The sequence below is a fragment of the Solanum verrucosum genome, unplaced genomic scaffold (assembly GCF_900185275.1).
Source record: "Solanum verrucosum unplaced genomic scaffold, falcon-dt-bn FXZP01000228.1, whole genome shotgun sequence".
NCBI lineage: Eukaryota > Viridiplantae > Streptophyta > Magnoliopsida > Solanales > Solanaceae > Solanum > Solanum verrucosum.
The window spans coordinates 3219093-3233829 of record NW_026020210.1 but is presented as its reverse complement, the minus strand read 5'-3'; the positions used below and the strand labels follow the sequence as shown (position 1 = coordinate 3233829).

Below are 14737 nucleotides of genomic sequence, written 5' to 3'. Positions count from 1 at the left end.
TTTAAATTACAAATGCTTTATGAATATATATATATATATATATATTTATATATATCATCCAGTACATTCTATATCAATTTCATTCGATGTATCCAACTTCAGATAACTGGTGTATTCGGTATATATTAATTTTCATGTATCCATTATCAAATATGTGCGGATTGATGTATCAAGTGTAATTGTTCATAGATACAAATTAGTTCTGAGAGGGCACTGATATATCCAGTGTATCTGTGCATAAAATAGATTTGTTCTCAAAGGGCATTGATGTATTCATAGATACACTAGATCTAGTATTAGAGATACATGTATATGGTATAGAATATGCACTAATATATGTAACATCTGGAAAATTGAAATAACTAGGAACAAGTTAAGAATTGGAAATAGTCGTTTTCGAAAAGAATGAAAATCTGGAAATTTTTGTTAAGTTAGGATAAGTTGAGTTTTGGTCAACTTCAAATGACCATAACTCCTAGCACAGGATGAGTTAGGTGTGATTCAAGATACTGTAGTAAAGATCATTGAGTTATCTTTCCAACGCCGCCGAGTTTGCACGATTTTGAGTTTGTTTGAGTGAGATACGCCCTTTGGAAGTTGGGCTGTTTAGATAAGCAAAGTCTAATCCGGATTTTGGAGAGGTATTTTAGTCTTTTCCTTACCCAATTGTGATAATTCGTTTTAAGGAGTTTAATTGGGGTAAAATCATATTTTAGTCAATTTAGAAAAGTTGAAGTTCACGCTAGGGCTTGGAGAAAAGAGAAAAGAGGAGAAAAGAGAAGGAAAATCAAGAATCGTCAAGAATGTTCGAGTTTGATTGTGGATTTCACCAAGGATTCAATCTTACGAGGTATGTGAGATCACATAGCGTTGGGTTAGTTTACCCACGTGCCAATTATGATTCAATTAATCAAAGTTATATTGATTTGAAAGTAAATCCTATGAGTTCTTCATGAAATTCATTAGAAATCTTGTGGGTTCTTGTTGTTGAAGTTTCTTGAAACTGATTCATGTATTTAGGTGTGAATTTGAGTTTAATCTTTCATATATTGGGGGTTTAGTCGATTCAAAGTGTTTGGGGGAAAGAACCATTTAAGTTTGGAGGGTTTAGAGTTGAAAAATGAGCAAAAAAAATCGTTGGAGAAAGGGATGGGGAGTCGCGCCAGCCAGCGTGCCCCAAAGAGTTCTCTAAGGTTTCACCCTTGGGGCTCCATGCCAGCCAGCGCACCCCAGGACAGGCTCTGAAGTTTGCCCTCTAGCGCCTCTCAGAGCGCCAGGGATTCCAGTTCTTCCCATTTCTTCCCCAACCTTCCGTACTAGTTCCTTAGCAATGTACCTATGTTTTCTAGTTGATTCCAACACTCTTAGGTACATCTAAACATCATGAAATCATCCATAAACATGAGATCATGAACCTTGAATCCATAATTCAATTCAAGAAAAGTTAAGAGTCAAGTCTAGAAGTTAAGAAGCAAGTCAAGAGAAGTTTGTAAAGTTTTCAAAAGTCTTTCACAAACGTTTTAACTTTGTTTTAACACTTAAGTTTCGAGTTAAGCAAAGAGTAAAAGAGTTGAGTTCATTTCTCCAAAAGCTATAAGGGAACTAAGTATTCCTAAGAGTTTAAAATGTTTTCGCATTTGAACAAGAAAGGGAACTCAGTATTCCCAAGAGTTTAAAATGTTTTCGCATTTGAACAAAAGCTTTTAAGCTAAAGTTTTGAGTAATTATCTCAAACTAAAGAAAGAAGTTTTGTTTTAAAACATATGAGCTAAGTATATTTTGGGAGTAGTATTGAGCGCCGATATGGGGATGCGAGTTCATATTAACTCAAGTCTCCATAAACCATGTAGCCATCATGGGTAGTAAAGGATTAGACTAGTGGATCCACTTAGTTAAGACATTTTATATGATGACAAAGTATATGAAAGTTTTGGTAGCGTGGGCAAGACTTTGTATCACCACTTAGGCTCATAGTGGTGGTTGTCGATTATAGAAACTCCCACAGAAACTATATTACTTTATTACATGAGTAAAGTTGAGTTTGTTATTGCATTTCTTTAATGAAATGAGTTGCTTTCTACTGTTTTAAAAGTTTTCTATATATTGCATGTGTTTTATTGTTTTATATTGAGTTAAGTTGTTTTTGAGTTGAGTAAATCCAAGGTAAGTGTTCCTTTCAGATTCTTTTCAAGCCTATGTTATATTTAGCATTCCAACTCGTATATTCGTACATTCAATATACTGATTCCAGTTGGCATGCATCGTCTTATGATGCAGACGCAGGTACCAGGATCAGCATCCAGCTTCTCGTTGATCAGGTTGAACACTCAGAGTTAGTTGGTAAGCCTCCTTGCTTTCCTGGGGTCTTTTTCATAATAGTTTTGCTTTCAGTTGTTAGGATGATCGGGGTTCTGTCCCAACATCCCTCTTTGTTTTATATGCTTCATAGACAGTTAGTAATCAATTGTCTTTACATTATTCTTTCATATGTTAAGTGTTGAGTTGCCATTTTTGCCAAGTTGAATGTTGACCTTTAAACATTCTTAGTTATTTTGTTAAACAGGTGAGTACAGTGCATTTGATCATTGTAATAATGCTTAGCGTCTTCTACTGAGTAAGTAAGCCAAGCTAAGGGTTCACTTGGGGCCAATAATAGTTCTCGAGTGCCAGCCACGTCCGGGGTGTAGGCTCGGGGCTTGACGAACTTGGTATCAGAGCACAGAGTTCAAGAGTCTTAGGGAGTCTATGAAGTCGTGTCTGTAGAGTCCTATTTATCGGTGTGAAGCATGCCATATCTATAATTAGGAGGCTACAACACTTAGAACAAAGGGTACCCAATGCACCTGAAGTGCAACCCCAAGGAGAAGTTACCAATGCTGAGTTCAGAGAAGCAATAAGGATGCTAAGTCAAGCTGTGACTAATTAGGTTGGGCAATAAAGAGGGCCTCGACAAGAAAAGGCTGACACTTTGAGTATCCGCAAATTCTTGAGGATGAACCCTCCAAGTTTCATTGTTTCAAGCACTACTAAGGATCCAGAGAACTTTATTGAGGAGTTGCAAAAGGTATTTGATGTCATGCACGTTGCTGATACTGAGAGGGTGGAACTAACTGCATACCAAATGAAGGGTGTCACTAGGATTTGGTTCGATCAGTGGAAGAAGTGTAGGTCTAAGGAAGCACCACCGCGAGTTGGGCATGTTTTGAGGAAGCTTTCTTGGGCGTTTCTTTCCCCGAGAATTAAAAGAGGCTAAGGTACAAGAGTTCCTCACACTTAAGCAAGATTCTTTGAGCGTTCAGGAGTATGGGTTGAAGGTCACCCAACTATCTTGTTATGCTCCGGAGATGGTTGCGGATATGAGGAGTAAAATGAGTTTGTTTGTTGTTGGGTTTTCCCGTCTGTCAAGCAAAAAGGACAGGGCAGCAATGCCTTTCGGGGACATGGATATATCGAGGTTAATGGTATATGTGCAACAAGTTGAGGAAGAGAAGCTGAGGGATAGAGAGGAATTTAGAAATAAGAAGGCTAAGACAGGGAATGAGTCCGGGCAGCAGAAAAGTAATGTGAACTGTTCGTCCTTTCAGCAAAAGCAAAAGGGACCTGCTCCATCATCTGCTAGTGCACTTGTACCCAGAAACAAAGGTGAGTATAATGGTCAGAATTCAAGGAACATCACGGCTAGACCTGCCCAATCTCAAGGTACTGTGGCACAAGGAGGTAATTGGGCTTCTGCATGTGCTAAGTATGGTAGTACCTACCCAGGTAAGTGTCGGGATGGTTCCACAGGTTGCTTCAAGTGTGGACAAGAGGGACACTTCATGAAAGAGTTCCCTAAGAACCGGCAAGGTAGTGGAAATTAGGGCAATAGGGCCCAATCCTTATCAGTTGCTCCACCAGACAGGGCTTCACCTAGAGGAGCTACTTCCGGTACTAGCGGAGGAGTAAACTGTCTTTATGCGATCACTAGTCGCCAAGAGCAAGAGAACTTTCCAGATGTTGTCACTGGTATGATCAAGGTCTTTACTCTTGATGTTTATGCTTTGCTAGACCCATGAGCAAGTTTATCTTTTGTAACCCCTTATGTTGCAAATAATTTTGATGTTCTTCCTGAGAAGCTTTGTGAACCTTTTAGTGTTTCTACACCTGTTGGGAGTCTATTCAGTGGAGCGAGTACATCGTGATTGTGTTATTTCCATCAATCACAAGGACACCATGGATGATTTAGTTGAGTTAGACATGGTAGATTTTGATATCATTGTAGGCATGGACTGGCTTCATTCCTGTTATGCGTCAATAGATTGTAGAACTCGAGTTGTCAAGTTCCAGATTCCTAATGAGCCAGTCATAGAGTGGAGTAGTAGTTCAACAGTGCCTAAGGGTCGCTTTATCTCATACCTTAAGGCAAGAAAGTTAGTTTCTAAGGGTTGTGTCTATCACTTAGTCCGAGTTAATGACTCTAGTGTTGAGATACCTCTCATTCAGTCAGTTTCAATAGTAAAAGAGTTTCTAGAAGTCTTTCCAGATGATCTACCCGGAGTCCCTTCTGAGAGAGAAACAGACTTCGGCATAGACGTTCTTCCCGATACTCATCCTATCTCTATTCCGCCATATAGAATGGCACCAATAGAGTTGAAAGAGATTAAAGAACAGTTGAAAGATCTCCTTGAAAAGGGTTTCATTCGACCAAGTGTCTCACCTTGAGGAGCTTCGGTCTTATTTGTGAGAAAGAAAGATGGTTCCCTTAGGATGTGTATTGATTACCATTAGTTGAACAAAGTTACCATCAAGAACAAGTATCCTCTTCCGAGAATTGATGATCTTTTCGATTAGCTTCAGGGTGCTTTTTGTTTTTCTAAGATTGACCTCAGATTTGGCTACCATCAGTTGAAAGTAAGGGAGTGTGATATTCCCAAGACAACATTCAGGACCCGTTATGGTCATTATGAGTTTTTGGTCATGTCATTTGGTTTAACCAATGCACCTGCAGTGTTCATGGACCTTATGAATAGAGTATTCAAGCCTTATTTAGATATGTTTGTTATCATTTTCATTGATGACATTCTAATCTATTCGAGGAATGAGAAAGATCATGCTAGCCATCTCAGAATAGTTCTTCAGAATTGATACCCAAAAGATAGAGGTAGTGCAGAATTGGCCAAGACCCACATCTCCAACTGATATTAGGAGTTTCTTGGGTTTGACTGGATATTATAGAAGGTTCGTAGAGGGATTCTCATCTATTTCATCCCTTTTGACTAAGTTAACTCAGAAAATAGTGAAGTTTCAATGGTTTGAAGCTTGTGAGAAAATCTTTCAGGAATTGAAAAAGAGGTTGACTACTGCCCCAGTTTTGACCTTACCAGAAGGTACGCAAGGCTTTGTGGTGTATTGTGATGCGTCTAGAGTGGGTTTGAGTTGTGTGTTAATGCAGAATGGCAAAGTTATAGCTTATGCCTCCGGACAGTTGAAAGGTCATGAGAAGAACTACCCAACCTATGAATTAGAGTTGGCTGCCGCAGTATTTGCTTTGAAGATATGGCGTCATTATTTGTATGGTTTTCATGTTGATGTATTCACTGATCACAAGAGTCTTCAGTATGTGTTTACTTAGAAAAAGCTTAATCTCAGACAAATGAGGTGGTTAGAATTACTCAACAATTATGACAACAGTATTCTTAATCACCCAGGTAAGGCTAATGTTGTTGCTAATTCTTTAAGTAGGTTGTCTATGGGTAGTATCGCCCATGTTGAGGAAGAAATGAGAGAGTCAGCGAAAGGTGTGCATAGACTTGCACGCTTAGGAGTCCGACTAATGGATTCCACAGAATGAGGAGTAGTGGTTATGAATGGGGCTGAATCGTCTTTAGTGTCTGAAGTTAAAGAGAAACAAGACCAAGACCCAATTTTGCTGGAATTGAAGGCAAATGTTTATAAGCAGAAAGTTATAACTTTTGAACAAGGGGGAAATGGTGTATTCAGGTATCAAGGCAGATTGTGTGTACCAAGGGTAGATGAACTCCAAGAGAGGATCATGGAGGAAGCTCATAGCTCCAGATATTCCATTCATCCAGGTTCTACAAAGATGTATCTCGATTTGAGAGAGGTTTATTGGTAGAGTAGTATGAAGAATGGCATTGCAGAGTTTGTTGCTAAGTGTCTGAATTGCCAACAAGTTAAAGTAGAGCATCAAAGGTCCGGCAGTTTAGCTCAAATTATAGAACTTCCGGAATGGAAGTGAGAGATGATTAATATGGACTTCATCACAGGTTTACCAAGGTCTCACAGGCAGCACGATTCTATTTGGGGATTGTCTATAGAATGAAAAAATCTGCCCACTTTTTCCCGGTAAAGACTACCCACACAGCAGAGGATTATGCCAAGTTATATCTTCAAGAAGTGGTTAGACTTCATGGAGTTTCAGTTTCCATTATTTCAGACAGAGATGCGCAATTTACTGCACAGGTTTGGAATTCATTCCAAAAAGGCTTGGGTTCAAAGGTGAATTACTTAAGTACTGCATTTCATCCTCAGATAGATGGGCAAGCAGGGTGTACTATTCAGACCTTAGAAGACATGTTGAGGGCCTGTGTGATTGATTTCTAAGGTAATTGGGATGATCACCTACCCCTTAGTGAATTTGCTTACAATAATAGTTACCACTCTAACATCCAAATGGCTTTTTATGAAGCTCTTTATAGGAGAAGACGTAGATATCCTATTGGATGGTTTGAAGTTGGTGAAACTGGGTTGATAGGACCATATTTAGTTCACCAAGCTATGGAGAAGGTGAAAGTGATTCAAGAGAGGTTGAAAACAGCGCAGAGTCGTCAGAAATCCTACACTGATGTTAGGAGAAGGGAGTTAGAGTTTGAAGTAGATGATTAGGTGTACTTGAAAGTTTCACCCATAAAAGGTGTTATTAGATTTGGTAAGAAGGGGAAGCTTAGTCCCCGGTATATTGGCCCTTACAGAATATCGAAAAGGGTAGGTAATGTAGCTTATGAGTTGGAGCTACCACAAGAGTTAGCCATGGTTCATCCGGTATTTCATATCTCCATGTTGAAGAAGTGCATGGGCGATCCTTTATTGATCATACCAACTGAAGATATTGGGATCAATGATAGCTTGTCTTATGGGAGATTTCTGTTCAGATTATAGATCGTCAAGTTCACAAGTTGAGAACAAAAGAGGTAGCATCAGTCAAAGTTCTTTGGAGGAACTAATTTGTTGAGGAAGATATGAACAAGAGATATCCACATCTCTGTAAAACCGGAGAAGTTCCAGACCAAGGTACTAATCCTCTTCTTAGTACTCTTTAATTTATGAGTTGGCATGTTGTATTTGCATTTCTTGGTGGATGTTTGAGCTGAATTTTAAGTGTTATACCCTTAGTCTACTAAGAGTAATCTCATTCGAGGACGAATGTTCCCAAGGGGGAGATATTGTAACATTTCGCAAATTGAAATAACTAGGAATAAATTAAGAATTAGAAATAGTCATTTTTGGAAAGAATGAAAATTTGAAAATTTTGTTAAGTTAGGATAAGTTGAGTTTTGGTCAACTTCAAACGACCATAACTCCTAACTCAAGATGAGTTAGGTGTGTATTTTCAGATACCGTAGGAAATATTGTTGAGTTATCTTTCCAATGCCGCTGAGTTTACGCGATTCCGAGTTTGTATTACTGAGATACGCCCTTTGGAAGTTGGGTTGTTTGGATAAGGAAAGTCTAATTCGGATTTTGGAAGGGTATTTTAGTATTTTCCTTACCCAATTGTTTTAATTCATTTTTAGGAGTTTAATTGAGGTAAAATCAGATTTTAGTCAATTTAGAAAAGTTGAAGTTCACGCTAGGGCTTGGAGAAAAGAGAAGGAAAATCAAGAATCATCAAGAACGTTTGAGTTTGATTGTGGATTTCGCCAAGGATTTAATCCTACAAGGTATGTGAGATCACATAGCATTGAGTTAGTTCACCCACACGCTAATCATGATTCAATTTAGTAAAGTTATATTGATTTGAAAGTAAATCCTATGAGTTCTTGATGAAATTCGTTTGAAATCTTGTGGGTTCTTATTGTTGAAGTTTCTTGAGATTGATTCATGTATTTAGGTGTGAATTCAAGTTGAATCTTTCATATATTGGGGGTTTATTAGATTCTAAGTGTTTGGGGAAAGAACCATTTAAGTTTGTAGGGTTTAGAGTTGAAAAACGAGCAAGAAAAATCGTCAAACACCTAGGGAAAGGGGTGGGGAGTCGCGCTAGTCAGCGTGCCCCAAAGAGTTCTCTGAGGTTTCACCCTTGGTGCGCCGCGCCAGCCAGCGCTCCCCAGGATAGGCTCTGAAGTTTTCCCTATGGCGCCCCGTGACTCTCAGAGTGCCAGGGACGCCAGTTTTTCCCATTTCTTCCCCAACCTTCTGTACTAGTTCCTTAGCAATGCACCTATGTTTTCTAGTTGATTCCAATACTCTTAGGTACATCTAAACATCAGGAAATCATCCATAAACATGAGATCATGAATCTAAATCCATAATTCAATTTAAGGAAATTTAAGAGTCAAGTCTAGAAGTTAAGAAGCAAGTCAAGAGAAGTTTATAAAGTTTTCAAAAGTCCTTCACAAATATTTTAACTTTGTTTTAAGACTTAAGTTTCGAGTTAAGCAAAGAGTAAAAGAGTTGAGTTCATTGCTCCAAAAGCTATAAGGGAACTAAGTATTCCCAAGAGTTTAAAATATTTTCGCATTTGAACAAGAAAGGGAAACACCGATTTCCAAGAGAGCTTTTAAGTTAAAGTTTTGAGTAATTATCTCAAACCAAAGAAAGAAGTTTTGTTTTAAAACATATGAGCTAAGTATATTTTGGGTGTAGTATTGAGCACCGATATGGGGATGCGAGTTCATATTAATTCAAGTCTCCATAAACCATGTAGCCATCATGGGTAGTAAAGGATCATACTTTTTAGATGACTCCTTAAGTGATTTTTAGCATAGACTAGTGGATCCACTTAATTAAGGTGTTCTATATGACGGCAAAGTATAAGACAGTTCTGGCAGCGTGGGCAAGACGTTGTATCACCACTTAGGCTCATAGTGGTGGTTGTCGGTTAGAGAAACTCCCGCAGAAACTATATTACTTTATTACATGAGTAAAGTTGAGTTTGTTATTGCATTTCTTTAACGAACTGAGTTGCTTTCTACTGTTTTAAAAGCTTTCTATATATTGCATGTGTTTTATTGCTTTATATTGAGTTAAGTTGTTCTTGAGTAAAGCCAAGGTAAGTGTTCCTTTCAGATTCTTTTCAAGCCTATGTTATGTTTAGCATTCCAACTCGCATACTTGTACATTCAATGTACTGATGCCAGTTGGCCTGCATCATCTTATGATGCAGACGCAGGTAACCAAGTTCAGCATCCAGCGCCTCGTTGATCAGGTTGAGCACTCAGAGTCAGTTGGTGAGCCTCCTTGCTTTTCGGAGGGTCTTTTTCATAATTGTTTAGCTTTCAGTTGTTAGGATGATCGAGGGTCCTGTCCCGACATCCCTCTTTATTTTAGAGGCTTCATAGACAGTTAGTAGTCAGTTGTCTTTACATTATTATTTCATATGTTAAGAGTTGAGTTGCCATTTTGTCCAAGTTGAATGTTTGACCTTTAAACATTCTTAGTAATTTTATTAAACAGTTGAGTAAAGTGCATTTGATCATTGTAATAATGCTTAGAGTCTTTCGTTGAGTAAGTAAGTCAGGCCAAGGGTTCGCTTGGGGCCATCAATGGTTTTCGAGTGCTAGCCACGTCCGGGGTGTAGGCTCGGGGCGTGACAATATATTCATCAAATAAGTCAATATCAAATGCTCACTGCTATATCTAGTATACATATGAATAGATACATACTTAGAGAACGAAGAAGAAGAAGAAGAAAGATATAGTTGTCCAGATACATGTATTTGTGCATAGATACATTTTATGTGGTATGATTGTGATGATCAAAAGGGTGGTAGTAGAGTGGTCAGTACTTCTTCATCATTAACTAGATGCTTTGCGTTCGAGTTCTTGTGGGTGTGGATCCCCCTTTATTAGAGAGCGTTTTACCTACCAATGCGAGACTTTCTGGCGTGAATCTGGATTTAGTTCAGCCCCAATGTGGATATCAGACACCGGATGGAAAGTCAATAAAAGAAGTTGTAATTAAGAATTCCCTCTGTTTTAATTTGTTTGTCCTACTTTCCTATTAGTTCGTTTAATAAAAAAACTTTTTTGGCAACTCTTTAATTCTAATTTTTCATGTGACATGTTAAACACCACAAGATTAAACGACATTTTGGTACATCCTACATATTTTTAGTTTACGATAACAATATTCTTCCTTACTTTTTTAAATTTCACGTCAAATTAAAATCAAACAAATAAATTAAAACAAAGGGAATAAGTGATTTGATTGTATATTTTTGACATTCTTAATGTATTAAATTATTAATTAAACTTAATAAATGGAAAGGAAATAAAAAGAAGTACGTTACTCATGATTGTGTTGGTACGCCCACAGATAATCTTTCTACAAAATCAAGGACTTCTTTTTTATAGCACAACTTTTTTAATTTCACACATTCTTTGATAGGAATGGACAAATGTAATTTAGGCAAAACCTCCTTAGCTAAGTAAACCTTTCTTTTGGTCCAACACTCTACCACCTCTTTGAGTTTTGAAAGCTACATGACACTTGAATCTATCCACAAGTTGCATATAAAAATACAATTGTATTTCTACAAGTATATTCTTTTTATGGCCTACTTTATTTTTTTGAAAATTATGTGATTTGATTAAAATTATCCTATATAGTTATGTATAAAAGGGCCTTATCTAGAAGCCAGACCTAAATTTGTACGTATGTGGCTTGTGCAAGGGCAGAGCTAAGAGGGCGGGCAACTGTTTATTTGAATCTTTTCATCCAAAAATTTATAATCGTTAAATTAGTTAATATTTTGGTCTGAAAATGCTTTATTTTCAAAAGTTTGATCCAAAATATCCATATTGTTAATAATTTGGTTCGGAAAATTTCCTTAATTTAATGGTTCAAAAATTGCATTTTCATAAATATTAGTTTTTTTAAAACATATTCTATTACTAATAAATATTACTATTGAAGAACTCAATTCTTATTTCTTTTTTTCTTTCTTAATCTCATTTTAACAATTGAAATAAGTTATATAAGAATAACTCTGTGTACATCCATTGATCGTAGTACTCTAGGATTCGAGTTAAAGTTTTCTTATTGAGTAATGTTTTGCCTTTGTAACCTATCTCTTACATTTGGATTTTGTCCCAAACAATAGTATAACACATTTATATCCTTGTGCTCCAAACTTTCCTTATTTACTAACTCTTTGTTTTATAGCATTCGTTCTCGGACCAAAGCTCTTATGCTTCATATGGCTTTACTTTATTCACATTATTATTTTCATCTGGACCTTTTGCACTTATTAGTTATTAATTGCTATTATCATATTTTTAAGTAGGGGTGTTCAAAATTAAACCGTAACCGATAAGCCAATCATAAAATTGACTTATTGATATTTTGTTATTGAATAAACGGTTGGTGAACGGATTAAAATTTTATAATTAATGGCTAATTGGTATGAGGGCGAATTATTCAATTTTCTTATCAGATAAACCGTTAACCCGTTAAGAATTACCATACTTACACTTTAACTTAGGTATACTAGCATAATTTAATATGTTTTCATAATATATAATTATATATTGTTAGAGCCTCTTTGGCATTGCTGCTATAAACAACTTATTTTTAGAAGCATTTTTTAAAAATGACTTTTTAGAAAAATATTTTTGAAAAATAATAATTTGTGGTTGGGTAATTCATTTGAAAAGTGTTTTTCAAGCAAAATGCATTTGGATGATCTTTAAAAAAAAAGTGTTTTTGAGAGTCAAATTACAAAAAAGGTCAACTATTAATGTACTTTTAATATTAAAATTATTTTATGGAGAGAAATTATTTTAAATATCTATTTTAAAAATATTGATTAAATATTATTTTTATTATATTAAAGTGTACATGTTTAGATTTTCAATCAATATTATACATTTTTTTGGGGAGGCTGAAATCTTTAATTGTTATTTTTTTCTTTTTTCTAATCTTGTAAAAATATTGTTGTTACCAATTATACTTAATTTTTCAGCAAAAAGTTTTTTTTTTTTTTCAAAATAAGTGTTTCTGGCATCCCAACAACAATGTCAAATAGACTCTTAGTCCTAAGGCCATAAAGCAAAAAACTTGAAAACCTATTTACTTTTCTGTTATTAACTATTACATTACTATTATTATCTATACTTTTTGTAATATAAAACAATTTTATAATTTAACTACATTTAAAATAGTGAAAAAAGTCATTTTTTAAGGTGCACTTATGGAAAAAAAAAGGTAGAGGTTAGCCGATACACAGTATGATAAGTGCTAATCTGTTATCGAACCAACCGATATCTTATAGATTGGCTAGCGGATAAGTAAATTTAAAAATAGATATCCATCGACCATTAGGCCAAACTGTTAAGCGAAATTATCCACCTGATTCATCCGATAAGTAGCTTTATTTTCAAGTACTCTAATAATTGAATTATTGAACAAGTTAAGCTAAGATGTGTGTCCTTAATCTCATACAAATTCAATTATACCATTTTTCCTATATACATTATTCACGATAGATCGCTGTTAAATAATTTAACCCTCATATTTCAAAAATCATATCACATAAAATAGAATAGAAATAAATCAAATCACTTTGAAAATATGTTACTGAACTTTAATAGATCAATATGACTTTAAAACATTGAACAGGACAATTTTTTAAAACTCTTCAAAGAGTTATGTTCAATATAATATTCATTTCCTCTTTACATATTAGCAATATAAATATTTCTAGTTGGAATTGGTCAAAAAGTTAGTTCCCTACTCAAAGGTGAGGCAAATTTACAAAATTGATGAATGACAATGACCTAATAAAATAAAACTCTCCTAAAGCTATGGACCACCATGGTTAATAATTGAGCCAATAAAATATTGAAATCTAAAATTAAAAAATATCCTTGGACCCTTCCTCAATTATAGTCACTTTAACTTAACATTAAAGTTGCTCTACATGCCAAAATCCCCCTATATATACCATAAACTAATTTTACATTCATCATTCCCACAAATCAATTCACATATTTCTCTCTAAATCTCTTTCTCTCTCCTTATAAAACACCAAATCTAGCCTTATATCAAAATAGAAAAAATAATATTACATGAGAGATGGCTGAACAAAATTTACCAGTAATAGCAAAGAAGTTTTGGAACATTGTACGTATTGCATTTTTCATGTTGAGGAAAGGCATATCAAAGCGAAAACTAATGCTCGATCTCAACTTAATTATGAAGCGTGGCAAAATCGTTAGTAAAGCCGCTATACAAAATCTCATGTTCCACCACATGACTCACCAATTTTCGTTCGCGTTCACAACTCACCGTAGCGGTCGTGATAAAAATTTACCCTTCTCTCCTCAACACAACGAGTATGAATTCAGTTGTAGCAACACCCTGAATTTCCAACTCCCTTCCTTCAACTTCAACAAGAAAAACAAAAATAAATATTTTTTTTCAAAGTCGCAGTCCCAGGCATATGATATGTCTGGGACCGCGACTCATGAGGATGATGTGATTGTTGTGAATGCGGCCGTGATGAAAGCGCTAGAGATGATTCATGAGAGTGAAACGGCTTCCCCCGGGGCAAACTACTTGCCCGGGTTCGGAAGGACACCTATGGTTAGGCAACTACGAGTCACTGACTCACCGTTTCCACTAAACGCGGAAGGAGATAGCCACGTGGATGAGGCGGCTGAAGCCTTCATTTCCAAGTTTTACCGAAATCTGAGGTGGCAAGCCTCGCCGTGTGCTTAATAGTATATTCGATCGAGGGGTTTTAATGCATGCATAATATATATAATATAATTATATATAAGTATGAAGATTGGGAGCTGTGAATAGTGTACGTGCAGCTTGTTTGCATGTACATATATATGATTTCCGTTCTCTCTTCAAGTTTTTTTTTTCTTCTTTTTTTGGGGGTATTTTGGGAATTTACATAAAAGAAAATAATATGATTAGTATTTAAATGAAATGTAATCTTCCCTTTTTTTTCCTCTAATACTCTCTTAGTTTGTTTTTACTTGTTTATTTTGGATTTTGTAAGCTCCATAAAAAATAATAATTGATATGGAGATTTTACTATCTTACCATATGTTTTATGTTACTAAACCAAAAATGATTTTGAGCGGTAATTAATTAATGACAATAACTTAATTATCGCTAAATATGTTATGTAGTGGCAATTAACATTCTTTATAAATGTTCCTAAAGTTTATAGACTATAGCGACATTGGACCTAAGACATTTAATAATGTTGGTAAGATTTTAACACTCTTTATGAATGTGCATATTTATTGTCGCTAAAAAAAAAATTAATTTTTTTTTTATTGCAGTGTGTTTAGTATTAGATATGAGAAAAAAAAATTGGAAGAAAACTAAGTAATCAATGTTAAGTAAAACATTGAAAAAAAATAATCATCTTTTGTTGATATGTTGAAAGTGACAAGTAAATAACGAAAATTTATTTTTAAAATAGTGGGCAAATAAAATTTCCTTTTATTTTGAGGCAATAAATTCCCTTTTTTCTTCTTTTTGTCTTTATTCGTT

At 35.5% G+C, this 14737-nt stretch overlaps 1 protein-coding gene across 1 annotated transcript; it reads left to right on the top strand.

The window, feature by feature from the left end:
• Positions 1-13196: 13196 nt before the first annotated feature.
• On the top strand, positions 13197-14274 carry LOC125830382 (uncharacterized). Its single transcript, XM_049509565.1, has one exon. It carries the CDS (start codon positions 13298-13300, stop codon positions 13940-13942), a length of 645 nt encoding a protein of 214 aa, XP_049365522.1. The 5' UTR covers positions 13197-13297; the 3' UTR covers positions 13943-14274.
• Positions 14275-14737: the final 463 nt, after the last annotated feature.

Coding starts and splice junctions, on each gene's coding strand:
- LOC125830382 (XM_049509565.1), top strand. CDS start 13,298: ATGGCTGAACAAAATTTACCAGTAATAGCAAAGAAGTTTTGGAACATT.